Raw genomic sequence first — 15,987 nt, 5'->3', positions numbered from 1 at the left:
ATTAGGAGGGTCCCTGGGCTATTGGGAGTGCTGGCTGGGCAGACCCTCCTGAGGTAGGACAGTATGCTTGGCCCCCCAGTCCCTGGACTTGTGCCTCTAAAGCAACTTTAGGAAAAGCTGAATACCAAATCAAAAGGTCAGTGGTTATATCAGAAACTGTTCCAGGGTCTTCACATACCTGAGGGTGGTACCGACCAATGTCTGTGAGCAGCTGGTGAATGAGACGTCCCACCAAGGGCCTGGGTGTATCGATTCTCGCAATGAGCTGAGGTATAACCTGGTATTCAAAGAGAAACAGTATGTATTAGATGACAAATGAAAATGACTCTAGTTATTCTTCTGGGCAAAGACCAACTCTTGTAACTTGTTTTTGTTGATGTTGTTAGGCTCTGAGATGGTTTACTGCCCTCAGACCTCTAAAAGAACCCAAGGAAACATGGAGTCTTGACCTTGTGGCTATTTCCTTACCAATGTATGGTACAAGCGGCCTTGCTACTCTGAGCATGGCATGATTCCAAGAGAATACACAAGGGAGAGACCCTGATCCATCCTCACCTGTAACCACGTATCAATCTGGATTGCTTTCACTCCCTCCACTAAAGCTTCATTTACATCTGGCCAGTGACCATAATCAAACCATAAAGTGAGGACTCTGGAAAAGAAAATGAGAGTCTCAGAAAAGTAGTTTTCCAGGATTTTATTTATATGTTTTTTATCTTTAAGGCTCTTGAGAAGAGATGAGAAGAACTGGCAGGGACTCAAATCAGTGGTTCTCACGTTGGGCCTCTGGACCACTGGGAGGCGGTGAGTGGTGATGACCAGCGGTCCTCTTGACTCAACACCATGAAGATCATCCTAATTGAACTGTCATTACATTCCAGAAGATGTAGAGGGACTGCTATGGTATAAACTCCACAATCTAACAGAAGAGCCCATGGATAACCCAGCCTTTGAGAAGCATGAATCTTTGTACATATGGAAGGAATTGCCTATAGAACAAGGGCAACAGAGAAACTTGACATCTGGCCATTTTGAGAGCCCCAAACAAAGAAAGAGGTTGCCTTTGTCACCTAAAACCTCTGGACTGACTGGATTATCCCATTCATTTAGACCTCTCAAAGCGGCCTCTAACAGACAAAGGGATTTCAGAAATATTGTGAGGAACAGATGGGCTTGCTAGTCCCTATATAATAAAGCACACAGGGAGTGTCCCCACTCCTCCTTACTCTTGGCAGATTTCTCCCAAGATAGGGCCTGGTCAGTAGTTCTACCTCAAACTGTAGCTCAAAGAAAGGCCCTTATTCCACTCTTGATGGGCTGATGGGGTGGTGAAGGGAATTTTGTAACTTCTGTGTCCTGCCATTAATATGGCCTCCCCTTCCCTGATACCTGAGTGTATCCTGGAGGTTGTTGCCTCGTGACAGAGAGATAGAACGGAAGAAGCCCTGGACAGCCGGGACTGTGTACATCAAGAGGGTCTTGGACAAATCCTGTTGGAACACGTATGTGTTAGTGACACTCTTGCCTCTGTTTTCTCATCAGTAAAAGGGGCATAATAGCATACTAATTAGTAGTGACCTCAAAAAGTAGTTATAAGGATTAAATCAGTTAATGCATAAAAAGCCAGTGCCTGGCCCATGATAAACACTCAATAAACGGTGATTGTGTCCTAAGTGTTATTAACATGGGCTAATGGTGGCTTTCTGAAGAAGGTTGCAGGAAGAGAGGGGGATGAGGCTCTGAGCAAGCTGATCTCTGAGCCTGCCAGCTGCCTGAGTGCAGCCAGAGGGGAGGTGGAAAGGGAGAGGAAAAGAGCAGAGGATGTAGCTGCAAGGCCTCATCCTCAGTGTGGACCCGCAGATGTGCATGGCTGGCCGCCCGTGCGTACAGGTGCAGCACATTCAGAGGATGAGCTCATTCACATGGGAAGTACTACAAGGAACTTACTGTTCAGCTCGGGGATATATCAGCTCCCCAAACACAGAAAGATAGAAAAAAATCATCATTTCAAGCAATGCTAGAATGGCAAAAAAACAGTGTTTTCTAGCTTCATCTGGCACTTTAGAGTAAACCCTCAAGTTCCTTGAAGCTGAGAACAATTATTCATTCCTCAGAAAGCCTGGCGCCTGGGTGGGTTCTCAATGGAGAAAGAGTAAAGGAGGGTACCTCAGTGACCTTCTTCTGCAGAGGAGACGGGGTGGGGCTGTTCTCAGTGCTCTCAGCCTCACTCTCACTGTTGCTGCCCTCAGTGCTGGTGGTGGTGGCAGCACCAGTGGCAGCTGTGGTGGTGGCAGCTGTGGTGGTGGTGATGTTGGCCCCACTGGTGTGGCGCAGTTTCTTCTTCTCCTCACGGGCTTGGTTCTGATGTTTGTAGTGTAGCACAGCTTCAAAGTTCATCACTGCCCATGCGTGCCAGGCCTGGGTGGGGAGAGAGTCAATGACAGACAACAGGGCTGGGACCAAGAGCGGCCTAAGGGCTCAGAGGTGCACAGGGCAAAGCTGAGGAAGAGCTCCATGATTGCCCTTGCTTCTCAGCTATCAGCAGAGTAAAACTTCACTCAAATTAAAAATGCTCAGGAATAGGATGTTTTACTAATTCAATGTGATTCATTCATTCTGTGGAATTCTTACTATGAAGGTACTATGGGAAGTGCTGTGGGGGGAGGATGTATCAAAAAGAGCAAGAAATGATCCTTGCCTTGAGACATCTTATAATCTAGTAGGAGAGCTCATTCACAAACCTAGGGATCCAAATACTATGCAAGGCAGGATGTCACTGGGACAGTAAGAGATAGAATACTAAGAGGGAGGTTTAATTCTATCAGGGACAGGGACTGGGAAAGCTCCATATAGAGGAGGGATTGAGAGAGAGGTCTGAAGAGCAGGCTTAGAAGGGGCACAGAGGGTCCAAGAGAGAGGGCAGCACTGAGGACTCCTGAGAAGGGAAAGAATAGGAACAAAGATGAGAACTGGGTGAGCACAGAATAGTTCATGGGAAACCTTAAACGAGTTGACCTGGTGGAAGCTTAGGGTACATGCAAGAGTGGTGAAAAAAGGAAAGGCTAGTAAAGCGGCCCAGGTCAGGTTATGGAAGACCACCGTGGTAGGCCAAGGAGGTCCCATTTCATTCTGCAGGAAACAGAGTTTCACTGGGTTTAAAATTTCTTTGGCAGCAGTCTACAAAACAGATTATTTAAGCGAGCAGAAATTGGAGGGCAAGCAGCCAGGTGTTACACTATTTCATGGCCTGGCAATGGTGAAGGTCTGTGCTAGAATGTATGGCAGTGAGAAAGGAAAGACACCGAAGGTGAGAGAGCATCCAGGAGGGGGCATCTCATGCATCTATTTAGGCCAAACACCTGGCCCATGGCTTGACAGTGAGCCAGTGCTTGATGGCTGATGGAAGATGCCTCTGGAGCTTATTCGAACGAAAGAGGAACTACTACGTTGCTGGGGTGTTGAGCTGCAGTGGCTATAGTACACCACTGCCTGAAGCAGGGAACATGAGGCAGTGTGATTTCAGGCATGGTAACTTTGCAGTGACAGGAGGACATTACATGATCCACAAAGACTTGGACTTGGATAATCAGGAGATTCCTTTGTGCCTCTTGTTAAGAATCCTTCTATTAAATATATGTGTCTATTTTCTATCTAAACAGAGTATACTGATATAACCAACCTTTTCTTGATAAGTAAGAATTCTATAATGACCCAGGATCAGTTTCACCTCCTGTCCACCCACTAAGGGCCAGGCACTGAGCTGTGGACATGGCATACAAGACAGAAACAGCCCTGCCACACATAGGACTATGACATCGATGGTGGAAGACAGCATTCAACCAAATGGACTCATGCTAGGAAATGCTTTTAAAAACTACAACTAAAATTCCCAGAACTGGGGTTTTTTTTCCTTGTGATTTGTTTCTTCCCGAAAAGTTGATGGAAAAAGTAATACTGTTTAGGAAGTTCCAGCGAATCAAGGTTTACTGGAGTCACTTGTTCAGCCTTGGGCATGCAGCTGTCCTGGAGAGGGTAAATGTTGCTGCTATTATAAAATGAGTACTTTTTTGGACTAGAATGAAGCATGCTTAAACCAAGATAAGAGTTTTGCTGTAAATGCTTCTATGGTCTTAAGATGTATATTCTGAACCCAGAAGGTTTTATTCACAAAGTATTACCAAGTTAAGGAGACACTGGAAAAAAACAATGACATCTGCTATACCAAGGAGCTACTACCAGAAGATGGTCCCTCAGAAAAGATGTTTAAAAACCCAAGGTATTCCTCTCCAAACACGTACACTTCCAAGAATCCCTCCTCCATCAGTGAATAACATTTTTCATACATTTTCTAATTCTCACAGATAATCTTTTTTTAAAAAAAATATTTATTTTTTAAATTATATTTATTTTTTCTTCCCCATCCTCTCCCCTGCCCTGCTGCTTTTGCTATCTATGTCCATTCGCTGTGTGATCTTCTGTATCTATTTCTCTTTTTGTCTTCTAGTCTTTTTCCTCTAGAATTCACCGGGATTTGATCCTGGGAAACTCTGATGTGGAGAGAGGTTCTCTGTTACCTGCACCACCTGAGTTCCTCGTCTTTGCTGCGTTTCACCTTGATTCTCCCCTTTGTCTCTCTTTTGTTATGTCATCATCTTGCTGCGTGACTCACTTGTGTGGGCACTGCCTCACCATGTGAAGCACTGGCTCACCACATGGGGACTCACGCAGGCACTCGGCTCACCATGCGGGCACTGGTTTGCTGTGTGGGCACTAGCTCGACACACAGGCACTCACATGGACACTCGGCTTGCCACGCAGGCACTCGGTTTGCCACACTGGCACTTGGCTCACCATATGGGCACTTCTGTGGGCACTTGGCTCACCACGTGGGCACCCACATGGGCACTTGGCTTGCTGTGCAGGCACTCGGCTCACAGTGCGGGCACTTGGCTTGCCACATGGGCACTGGCTCACCGCATAGGCATGCTTTCTCCTTTTTCACCAGGAGGCCCTAGGGCTCGAACCTGGGTCTGCCCATATGGTAGGCAGAGGCCTTATCATTTGAGCCACATCCGCTTATTTTTATTTATTTCTCTCTCCCCACCCCCTCACTGTTTGTACTTGCTGTGTCTGTCATCTTCCTTGTTTCTTTAGGAGACACCATAAACTCAACCTGGGACCTCTGATTTGGAAAGGAGGTGCCCAATCACTTGAGTCACCTCTGTTTCCTGCTTCGTTGTGTCTCTCACTTTGTTTTCCTTGTGTCTCTTGTTGTATCATCTTATTGCATCAGTTTGCCGTGTCTGCCCCTCACATCAGCTGTCTTGCTCATTTTTTTTTTAGGAGGCACCAGAAACCTCTGCTCCCTGCTTTGTTATGCCTCTCACTATGTTTTTATTCCCATGTCTTGTTGCATCACCTTGTATCAGCTTGCAGCGCCTGTCCGTCACACCAGCTTGCTGTCTTCTTTAGGAGGCACTGGGAACTGAACCATGGACCTCCCATGTGGTAGACAGGAGCTCAGTTGCTTGAGCCACATCTGCTTCACTGAAAACCTTTTTTTTTTTTTTAAGATTTTTTATTTATTTCTCTCCCCTTCCCCCAGTTGTCTGCTCTGTGTCCATTTGCTGTGTGTTCCGTCTGCCTGTATTATCCGGCAGCACTGGGAAACTGCATCTCTTTTTTGTTGCGTCATCCTGCTGTGTCAGCTCTGTGTGTGTGCAGCACCACTCCTGGGCAGGCTGCGCTTTTTTCACGCAGGGTGGCTCTCCTTGCAGGGCGCACACCTTGTGCTGGGGCATCCCTATACAGGGGAGCCCCTGCAAGGCACGGCACTCCTTGCGCACAGCAGCACTGCACGTGGGCCAGCTCATCACACAGGTCAGGAGGCCCTGGGGAATTGAGCCCTGGACCCTCCATATGGTAGGCGGATCCTCTACCACTTGAGCCATGTCCACTTCGCTGATAACCGTTTAGAGAAGTTTTCTGTAATATAAGAGGATGCTACCCAGTCCTTTCCAAAAACATATAAAAAACAAAAAACAGAGCAAGATGTTAGGCTGAGGAGTAGGCAGGGCTGGAAATCAGAAAGATACTGAGAAGGAGTAGCCTCAAGGGTAGATAAATTTCCAGAGATGGGGAAACGGACTTTGGCCCAGTGGTTAGGGCGTCCGTCTACCACATGGGAGGTCCGCGGTTCAAGCCCCGGGCCTCCTTGACCCGTGTGGAGCTGGCTCATGCGCAGTGCTGTGCGCGCAAGGAGTGCCATGCCACACAGGGGTGTCCCCCGCGTAGGGGAGCCCCACGCGCAAGGAGTGCACCCATAAGGAGAGCTGCCCAGCGCGAAGGAGGGAGCAGCCTGCCCAGGAATGGTGCCGCCCACACTTCCTGTGCCGCTGACGACAACAGAAGTGGACAAAGAAACAAGACGCAGCAAAAAGACACAGAAAAACAGACAACCGGGGGAGGGGAGGGGAATTAAATAAAATAAAATCTTAAAAAAAAAAAAAAAAAATTCCAGAGATGAACAACATGTTCAGATGCTGCTAGGAAACCAGGCAGCCGTAAGCCTGTGAGACAGCAGCAACCCTGTCAAGCATGTACATGGTGTAGTAGGTGCTTCTCAAGTAAAAGATCAATCCATCTTCCTGAATCAATTAAACTTGTCAGGAGAAATGCGGGCTCCTTGGGCCTCTGACAGAACAGCTCCAGGTACCCAAAGCAGCACATTCACAGTATCAGACCAATACCACCAAGGTTTAGCTGTAGACCACGGTAACACAGGAGGACGCAGATGAGGCTCAGGGTTTTGGGACTGACCCCTGGAGAAAGGCAAAGCTATGACCCCCACCCGCTTCATCCCTGGTTACCTTGTACCAGCTGCGGTCGTGCTCGGTGGCTGCACTGTAGTACTGTAGCACTGTGGGGATTGTGCTCTCATTGATGCCTTGCAGGTTCAGTTGCCACTCCCCAAGCTTCAGGAAACACCTAAAAACAGAGAAACAAGCTCCCGTGGTGCTCCTTCCTCAAGAGAGCCCTCCTGAGGAGAGCACCGATTGATGTTGGGGGTGCACAAAAGTCCTCCTGACATTTACTCTTGCCCTTGGGAAGCAACAGGATGGACCCAGCAGGATATTCAACCACATGAAAGGCAGGAGGTGGGCTTTGGGATAAAGCATTAGTTTTCTTCATTTATGTCTTTGAATGACAGCATAAATTGGGTACCTGTCTCAAATCCAACTTTTTTGCGGATAGAAGCTATGGAGAGTAATTTTTCTTCCTGACTGCTATATGGATTTTCCTTTTACTTTTCCCTTCCTCTCCGTTTTTGAAAATAATGATAATATTAATAGCTAACATTTACTGATTACTTATGTGTTCCAGGTACTGCTCTAAACATTTGACATTGTCTTCTTTCTGTAAATCCTCTTACTCCCTCTACCACAATGGGAAGTAGGAACTCAACTCTTACTATCCCCATTTTTGTATGATGAGGAAACTCATGTAGAGAAGATTAAATAATGTATGATGAGGAAACTGAGGTAGAGAGAGGTTAAGTAATGTATCTAAATTAGCAGCATAACTGGAATTTGAAGATAAGGGGTCCAAGTGAGAACTCTGAACCACAGTGCATTAGGGATTCTGGAGGCTTAGGAGCCAAGCCAGACACCAGGAGAAGAACAGCACGTGGATGCTCTTGGGTTGCTGAACCCTGGGAAAATACATGGCAGAGACTTTGGAAAGCACCATTTTATGGTGCCTGGGACCCCTACTAGAAAAGGTGAGAGACATAAGGAACTAGCTAGCCCTTGCAGAGACTGCTGGGATGGCAGGGTTGGAATATGACCAACTCCAGGCCAGTGCGGGAGCTCACCGGGCCATGAGCTTGTGCAGCTCTTGCTTGTGCTGCTGGTCCTCAGTAGCGATGGCATGCTGGGCCTGCTGCTGCATGGTCTGGACAAAGTGCTGCATGTGCTGGAAGGCATCGATCTGGAGCAGGACAGAGGCACAGGGAGCTACTTGGCACGTAGCCCAACCTCCCGGAGACTACTGCTCATCTAACAGGCATGAGAGATGACCCTTCTCCAAATACAAACCCTAGAACGTGAGGTAAGGACCCAGCAAGACACAGAAACAGGGCATGGTGCTGGGAGTGGGCTAGGTTTTTCAAGAAGATTCATGATTTACTTCAACTCAAATCTTAGCTCTCCTTTGCCAATTGTAATCACTAGTTTAACAAGCCTTGGAAAAGTTACTTGCCTGGCTACACCAAATAATAATTCAGATGAGGTAACCTGAAAAAACTGCTTACTACACTACCATTCATTGCCCTGGGGGAAATTAGGCTTACGGAGAATTGTTTTGGGCTAGTCAAATTTTAGTATTTGTTTAAAACCTTGAACACATCAGTACAGCCAAAACCATAGAATTAAAAACCAGACAGAACTCTCAGAATCCAATAAGAACCCAGAGATGGGGTGAAGCCCATCATGCATCTAAGTGAGAGAGGGCTAAGACACTACTTGAGCAAATATCTAGTTGAAGAGAGTGGCTTAGGAGCAAAAAAGTCTTTAGAGCAGAGAGTTCCATGGACCCCTTTGCCATTCAGGTGAAAGACATGGCCCCCTTGCTAAGTCCCCACTGTATTGTGTTTATTTAATAAATAGATCTCACCCGCATCACCATATCCCCATACGAATAATATTTTTTTTGATTTTCAATTCAAGCTCAATGGACCCCTAGTTAAGAACTTCTGCTTTAGAGGATCCTCCAGCAGCAGATCTAACTACAATACAGGATTTTATACAAAGTAGCAGAAGGCAGGTGGGGTGGAATACATCTGTGAACTAGGGAAAAGCAGAGACAGAGTCACGGATTTGGGAATAAATTAAAAGCATTTGTATAAGCCTGACACACCCAGACACACCACCATCTAAGATAAATGGGGTCGACTGTTTTTAGATGGCTTTGAGGGTGGAGATAGCATGTACAAACATCAGAAGTTCAAATGGTGAGCTCTAAATCCATTCACAGGAAGGGGAAACATTATTTCAGAAAATGAAAAAAGGATATGTATCTTTTGCTGTGGAAGAAGAGGGAAAAAAAATCTGCAGTTCAAATAAATAAGGTTATAAAAGTTTCCTTTCAGTGAACCATATAAGAGAAGTTTTTTTTTTTTTGACGTTCCAGGGTTGAACCTGGGACCTCATATGTGTGAAGCTGGCACTCAGCAAGTAAGCCACAACGGCTTCCCTAAGTTGGTTTTTATCATTTGTTTGCTTGTTGTTTGTGTTTTTAAGAAGCACCGGGAACCAAACCTGGGACCTCCCATGTGGGAGGTGGGAGCTGAACTGCTTGAGCCACATTCCACTCCACTCTATATGTTTTTTGAACATAAACGTGGTTGCCTCAATGATGATGGCCTTGATGGAGGATGAAACTCCCTGGCTTAGGGGCCAGGACCAACCTCAGGTACTTGTCAACATACGAGATTATCTGGCATCAAGAGATAGGTTTTAACCCACAGACAGAATGATGTGACAGTTTATCAGGCAGTAATCCATGTATGAGGACTGGGCAGACACATAGACATTTTAGCAGTTAACAAGACACCTATCTACCCAAGACATTTGCCTTCACAGACTTTCACTTCTCACTGCTCACTCTGAAAAACGAACTATATTACATCCCACACCTGGGAAGTGATAAATACCTTCAGTTTTAATTCTGAAAACTTTTCAAGTATGTGTATGTATGCATGAATTAGGAGGCTGTCTTAAAAAGATCAATCCATAAAAGGTGATTGGTAACTCAGTACGATCAGTGTGCACATCAAGCAGGTAGGAACTAAACTAGGAACTCGGATGCCAGGTGTTTTACAGAGCCAGTAAACTAAGTGTTTCTGACAGTTCAGACATGGAGTTTAAAACAATTTTTTCAATGAATTTAACAAAGTAATAAAGGCCTGAACAAAAAATGAATGGCCAAAATTAGGGTAAGGCTCGGTATTAGTTTGGATTTGAAGCCCAATATTAAGTTTCTCAGCATGGGAAAATCTAATATTTTCTACTTTATAGCAATGACACAACTTATTTGTAAAGAATTCAAAGCTTTTATTAAAAACTCCTCCTTTTCTCCATCTTCAGGAAGTGAAGAGGGAGAAGAAATGATCACTTCCCTGTTACAGACGAAGGATCAGTCACTTAGAGGAAGGGGCTTCTCAAAGGCCCCCCAGCATTTAAGCTGGGCAGAGGGCTCCTGGTTCTGGAATGCCTGTTGGTTGGTGGGCAAGAACAATATTCTCAGCCTAGTGAAATTTCACTGAAGGACCAGCCTTTCTCGAGTCTGTAAAGTGTCTTGCCTAAGAAAATACTATACATTTATCTATTACCTGGTGCCTTTCTGCAGAACTGGGTCTGCTTTTTTCCAAGCACTTTCATTTGTTATAGGCAGGGCAGAAATTATGATCCTTCCTTATGGTGAACTAAAACTAAACTAAAACTTTAACTCGAAAAACAAAGTGACTTGGTCAAGAGCACAATCATAATTAAGGAATCAGTATTCTTTGGGCAGTTCCTAAGCTATGAAGATGTGGCATCTATAGCTCTGGCCTGAAGTCCAACATCTAGCTTTAAATAGGCTTCTTAGTTCTTAATCCATGTGGTTTTAGGTTTCCTACCAGAATTTGGGCCCTTAAGAAAAAGCCATACTCCATGGAGGCGTTGGGCTGTGGTCATACGTTGAAACAAGCCACTCCTTGGCTTAGGTATTACCCAAAGGGCTCCTTCTGCCTGTCTTCGGCAGGACAGCCCAAGACTTGGAGGCTTTACGTAGGAAGGAAACCAGACTATATTTAGATGCAGCAGCTTCCGGTTTTCTCATTTGCCTGGAGGAAGCTCAGGATTTGAATTGAATTATAAGTACTCTGGCCTGGAAGGCTCACAGGGACCAAACTAAACCAAACGAAACAAAAATAAAAACCTAAAATCCACAATAAAAACTGCACATTTGGAAAAGCAAAGTTGGGTCATTAGTACTGAACTCAAGTCAAAGACCAAGGATCTGGGAGGAGGCTCTTGGTCCCACTCTGGACAGCATTCATGGGTACTCTGAGTCAATCACTTACAAAGTCAGTTTCTACACCTAGTTCAAGGATCACCCAAGTATGTCTTCAACTGAGATACAACCAATATTTTATCAGACTTTTCCACAACCACAACTCCAGTGGTTGGCTGCATTCTTTCTCATCTCAGGAACCACTGTGGGGTCCACAATAGGGAAAGATAGATGTTTACTAATCTTTCCTCCTTGTGATAAGGATGATGAAGGCAGAGCCAAAGCAGATGCTCGTTTTGCCTCCAGAGCCAATCATTATTCGAAGAGCTTGTTTAAAAACAAACAAAAAACCAACCAAATAAAAGCACACAAACAAAAAACCAGGAGCCACATCTATTCCCAAAGGCATGTCTGTAAATAAAGTAAGAGGAATTCTGCATTGGATTCAACTGCATTTCTCTACTAGTTTCAGCATTATTATACCCTGTGTGTTATTGCTTTTGAATTCCAATTTATTGATAGGAAAGGAGACTAGAAACCTGAAGAAACCAAATTGGAAAGCTCTAGCCTGTGTTTTTGCAAATATGCTATTTTAGTACTGAATAACCCAGCTTCTCTTAGGGGCAGAAATTGTGCCTTCCTTATGCTCCAGCACATTCTGGTAATAAATATAACTGTGATTATACCCTGTGGTTTGACCAATGGTATATGCACATCACCTCAAATATGATTCACTTTTGAAATCACCCAAAAAGCTTAATAACAGGAACAAACTCTGTGACACTGTAGGTAGGTGGGTTAGACATTGCTTCCTTTCTGGCTATTAAGGAGACAGTGAGAAACCAGTTAGGTGAGCATTAGAAAAGATGCTTATTTCTTGGATGGGCTCAGACACAGACCTTGCGGGCACTCTTCCACATGTTTTTCATGTATGCATAGGTCACTTGAGGGTGAACTGTTGGCAGAGGATGGTCAAGCTGCCGAGACGGATCAACTCCCAGGAGCAACACTAAGGTTTTATGAGCCAGAGCCTGAAAAGCAAGAGTGGTCACGTTTTAAACAGGTTCAGACCAGGAGTACCAACACCTGTCAGCCCTCTCTCCCACTTGGGGGTGGGTGGGGGTTACTCACCAGTCTGCCACTCTTGCCACACAGGCTTGCATACTTGAGCCAGGTCCTCATGTCCTCGTGAGGGCTGACGACAAGGGACCGCACCATAAGGATTTTCTGCCAGTCCTCCACAATGCGCTGGCAGCCCTGGAACAGTCAGAAACGAGGATTAGCATATGTCCTTGGCCAAATCAATCCACCCTGGAGTAAAAGGGGATTCATTTATATAATCTCAGACGTTCTCAATGTAAGGGTACTGGGAATGAACTACCATTTAGGCATTTCCCAACAATTAAAGGCAGCTGACATGGACTGTGGTGCTTGAATCCTGGCTCTGCCACTTACCATCTGTGTACTCTCAGCAAGTTATTTAACTTCTCTGTAATTCATCTGTAAAATGGAATAAATTCAGTTCCAACTTCACAGGGCTGTTGTGAAGATTAAATGAATTAAATTATTTAAATTTCTTTTGTGGATTGTTAATAATGTGTTTCTAACTTTGTTTCATTCTCACTGTGAGATGTTTAGCACTGACAAATTAAATTCAAAATGTATCATCCAAAATTAAAAAAACTAAGTATAAAAGAATTTAAATAATTATCTAGTGATGTTGTTTATAAGTTGATAGTATTTATATACTTCTGAAGTTATTAAAGCCTAAACCTGCACTAAAACTTTTGGTATACCTTCAATGTTGGCCTTGCATAGATTCTTTCCTCTTAATTTTTACTTTTTAGGTAAAAAATTGCATAAAGAATGGGAAATGCCTCATTAATTCACACATATTCTTTTTTTAAGGAAAGAGAGTGAATTGTTAACAAAGTAGCTAATCTAATTTTGTACAAAAAGACTTGCTAAGAGTTAAATAAACCTCTCCTTTCCCACTCTTTTTTTTTTTTAGATTTATTTTATTTCTCTCCCATTCCCCCCCACTCCCTGCTGCCTGCTTTTCAGTCCACTCGCTTGTGTGTTGTTTTGTTCCGCTTGCACTCTCAGTGGCACTAGGAAACTGCGTCTCTTTTTTTTTTTTTTAATTGACTTTGTAATAATATTACATTAAAAATATATATGTGAGGTCCCATTCAACCCCACCCCCCCACACCCCCTCTCCCCCCCCCAACAACACTCGTTTCCATCATCATGACACATCCATTGGATTTGGTAAGTACATCTTTGGGCACCTCTACACCTCATAGACAATGGTTCACATCATGGCCCATACTCTCCTCCATTCCATCCAGTGGGCCCTGTGAGGATTTACAATGTCCGGTGATTACCTCTGAAGCACCATCCAGGGCAGCTCCATGTCCCAAAGACGACTCCACCTCTCATCTCTTCCTGCCTTTCCCCATACCCATCGTCCACCATGCCCACTTTTCCCAATCCAATGCCACCTCTTCTATGTGGACATTGGATTGGTTGTGTCCATTGCACCTCTATGTCAAGAGGAGGCTCAGATTCCACATGGATGCTGGATGCAATCCTCCCATTTTCAGTTGTAATCACTCTAGGCTCCATGGTGTGGTGGTTGTCCTTCTTCAACTCCACTGCGTCTCTTTTTTGTTGCATTATCTTGCTGCATCAGCTGTGTGTGTGTGCAGTGCCACTTCTGGGTGGGCTGAGCTTTTTCCACGCGGGGCGGCTCTCCTTGCAGGGCGCACTCCTTGCATGTGGGGCTCCCCTACGCAGGGGACATCCCTGCATGGCACAGCACTCCTTGCATACATCAGTACTGCGCGTGGGCCAGCTCATCACATGGGTCAGGAAGGCCTGGGTATCGAAATCTGGACCCTCCTATATGGTAGGTGGATGCTCTATCAGTTGAGCCACGTCCGCTTCCCTCCTTTTCCACTCTTGCTGATAAGAAGTCAGACTCAGGCCACACTGTCAGAGATGAACTGCTAGGCAAGGTGGGTTCTGAAATCTATCATTTCATCAGTTGATTCCATGAAACCAAATGAGCAGTTCTCCATGGAAATAACTTCATTATTATTATTATTTTAAAGATATATTTATTTCTCTCCCCTTCCTCCCCACCCCAGTTGTCTGTTCTCTGTGTCTATTTTGCTGCGTCTTCTTTGTCCGCTTCTGTTGTTGTCAGCGGCACAGGAATCTGTATTTCTTTTTGTTGCGTCATCTTGTTGTGTCCGCTCTCTGTGTGTGCGGCACCATTCCTGGGCAGGCTGCACTTTCTTTCGTGCTGGGTGGCTCTCTGTACGGGGAGCACTCCTTGCACGTGGGTCTCCCCTACGCGGGGGACACCCCTGCGTGGCACGGCACTCCTTGCGCGCATCAGCAATGTGAGTGGGCCAGCTCCACACGGGTCAAGGAGGCCCGGGGTTTTAACCGCGGACCTCCCATGTGGTAGAAAGATGCCCTAACCACTGGGCCAAGTCCGCCGCCTGGAAATAACTTTAAAACTCTAGTAACAATGTTCTCAAGGCTTTGAAATGTGATAGGATGCAGTCTAAGCCTGAACAGGAAACCCAAAGCAAGAAGAGACAGTGCAAGGAAGACTGACCACTCGCACTGCCCACAGAAGGCAATGGTTAGGGATTTTAATTTAAATGACTTGACCACAAAATGGCAGTCTTCCAGTGTAGGCAGTTCAATGAGTGTTTTCACAGTAAGCTATCCAGTAGAGCCAAATTTCTACCACAAAGTAAAGTTTCTTTTTCAGGCCTTGGATCATATGCTACTATGCCACAAAGTGTGACATCGATGATATGGAAAGCTAGAAAAACAGAAAATAGTGCATTGAGCTACTGTTTTGGTTAGTTCTCACCAACTGCCAGTTTTTCCTAGATGCAGAAATAATTTGGCCCCCTTCAAGCTAAAAAGCATATTGCTGTCTCAAGATAGGAAAGTCACGAAGGACTGAGGAGGTGATGGTGTCCTGGACAGGGTCAAGTCAGACATCCCCTCCCAAGATGCATTGAATCCAACCCTCTTCCAAGTCTGTATTTGGATAAAATCTCACTTTTTAGAATATCAGAAGATTCATCAGATCTCTGATTTGGAAACTCTTTGACTCTCTTACAGGCACTTAAAAAAAACAAGGTACATTCAAGTCAAGTGGGGAAATGTTTGCTTCCTGGAATTGCTTTTTGGTGCCCAATAGACAATTTTCCATCAAAACATTCACTGGGCATTTCACAATTACTAATAAAACATGTAGAAGAACTGTATGTGCTCCTTTCAGAGCTGTGAATGACTGTGATCCTTTGCCCAGGACTCCTTTTCCAATGGAATGTGCCCTGAGTGTTTGAGACAGGAATGTAGTTCGGATTCAAAAGGTTTTGTCACGGCCTACTGAAACAAGCCCTGGAAGCACAACCTTTGACTGGCCTTTGGAGAGAATTTGGAATTAGGTGTGGATATGGCTGAGAGGCAAGGGATTAGAGTTGAGGGGATTGATTATGGCAGGCAGGGACACAAGTGGTTTCTGAAGTGGTAAAGGCTTTCTCTCTTTTGCTGATGAACTTCCTCTCTGATCTACTCAAGGAATGGGAGACCGGTCCTTTCCAAGAACATTTAAGACTGATGACTCCAGGACCTGGAATGGACAGCTTCTCAGGCTAAAATCAACAGAATGGTGCAATGAAAACACTGATGGGAGACCTGGAAAGGTTGCTCTACAAGGGAAAATCTAAGTGGAAAGAGTCTCAAGAAAGATGACAGGATGGCCATGACCTGAGGAATGGTAAAGGGTAGGAGGTGGTAAATGAGAATACCAGGCAACCCCACTGGGAGAGCTGGATGCACACTGCCATCATCTGGGGATCTTGAAAAAAACAAACACTGACCCTGGGACTGCCCCCA

General features: G+C 45.1%; 1 protein-coding gene across 2 annotated transcripts in view; it reads right to left on the bottom strand.

The window, feature by feature from the left end:
- The window catches only part of MTOR (mechanistic target of rapamycin kinase), a 165,689-nt gene that overhangs the window by 18,735 nt on the left and 130,967 nt on the right, over positions 1-15,987 (bottom strand). For both annotated transcript variants that reach the window (XM_058304419.2, XM_058304418.2), the window contains exons 35-42: positions 12,187-12,312; positions 11,955-12,086; positions 7,874-7,989; positions 6,870-6,987; positions 2,167-2,418; positions 1,390-1,490; positions 556-652; positions 179-277 (exon numbers count right to left, since the gene is read on the bottom strand). In XM_058304419.2, coding sequence (XP_058160402.1) covers positions 179-277; positions 556-652; positions 1,390-1,490; positions 2,167-2,418; positions 6,870-6,987; positions 7,874-7,989; positions 11,955-12,086; positions 12,187-12,312 — 1,041 coding nt within the window. The remainder of the gene's footprint in view (positions 1-178; positions 278-555; positions 653-1,389; positions 1,491-2,166; positions 2,419-6,869; positions 6,988-7,873; positions 7,990-11,954; positions 12,087-12,186; positions 12,313-15,987) is intronic.

Source organism: Dasypus novemcinctus, chromosome 9, assembly GCF_030445035.2.
Source record: "Dasypus novemcinctus isolate mDasNov1 chromosome 9, mDasNov1.1.hap2, whole genome shotgun sequence".
In the NCBI taxonomy this organism is placed as follows: domain Eukaryota; kingdom Metazoa; phylum Chordata; class Mammalia; order Cingulata; family Dasypodidae; genus Dasypus; species Dasypus novemcinctus.
Note: the sequence above shows the minus strand (reverse complement) of the source record. Positions and strands in the feature narration are given on the sequence as shown.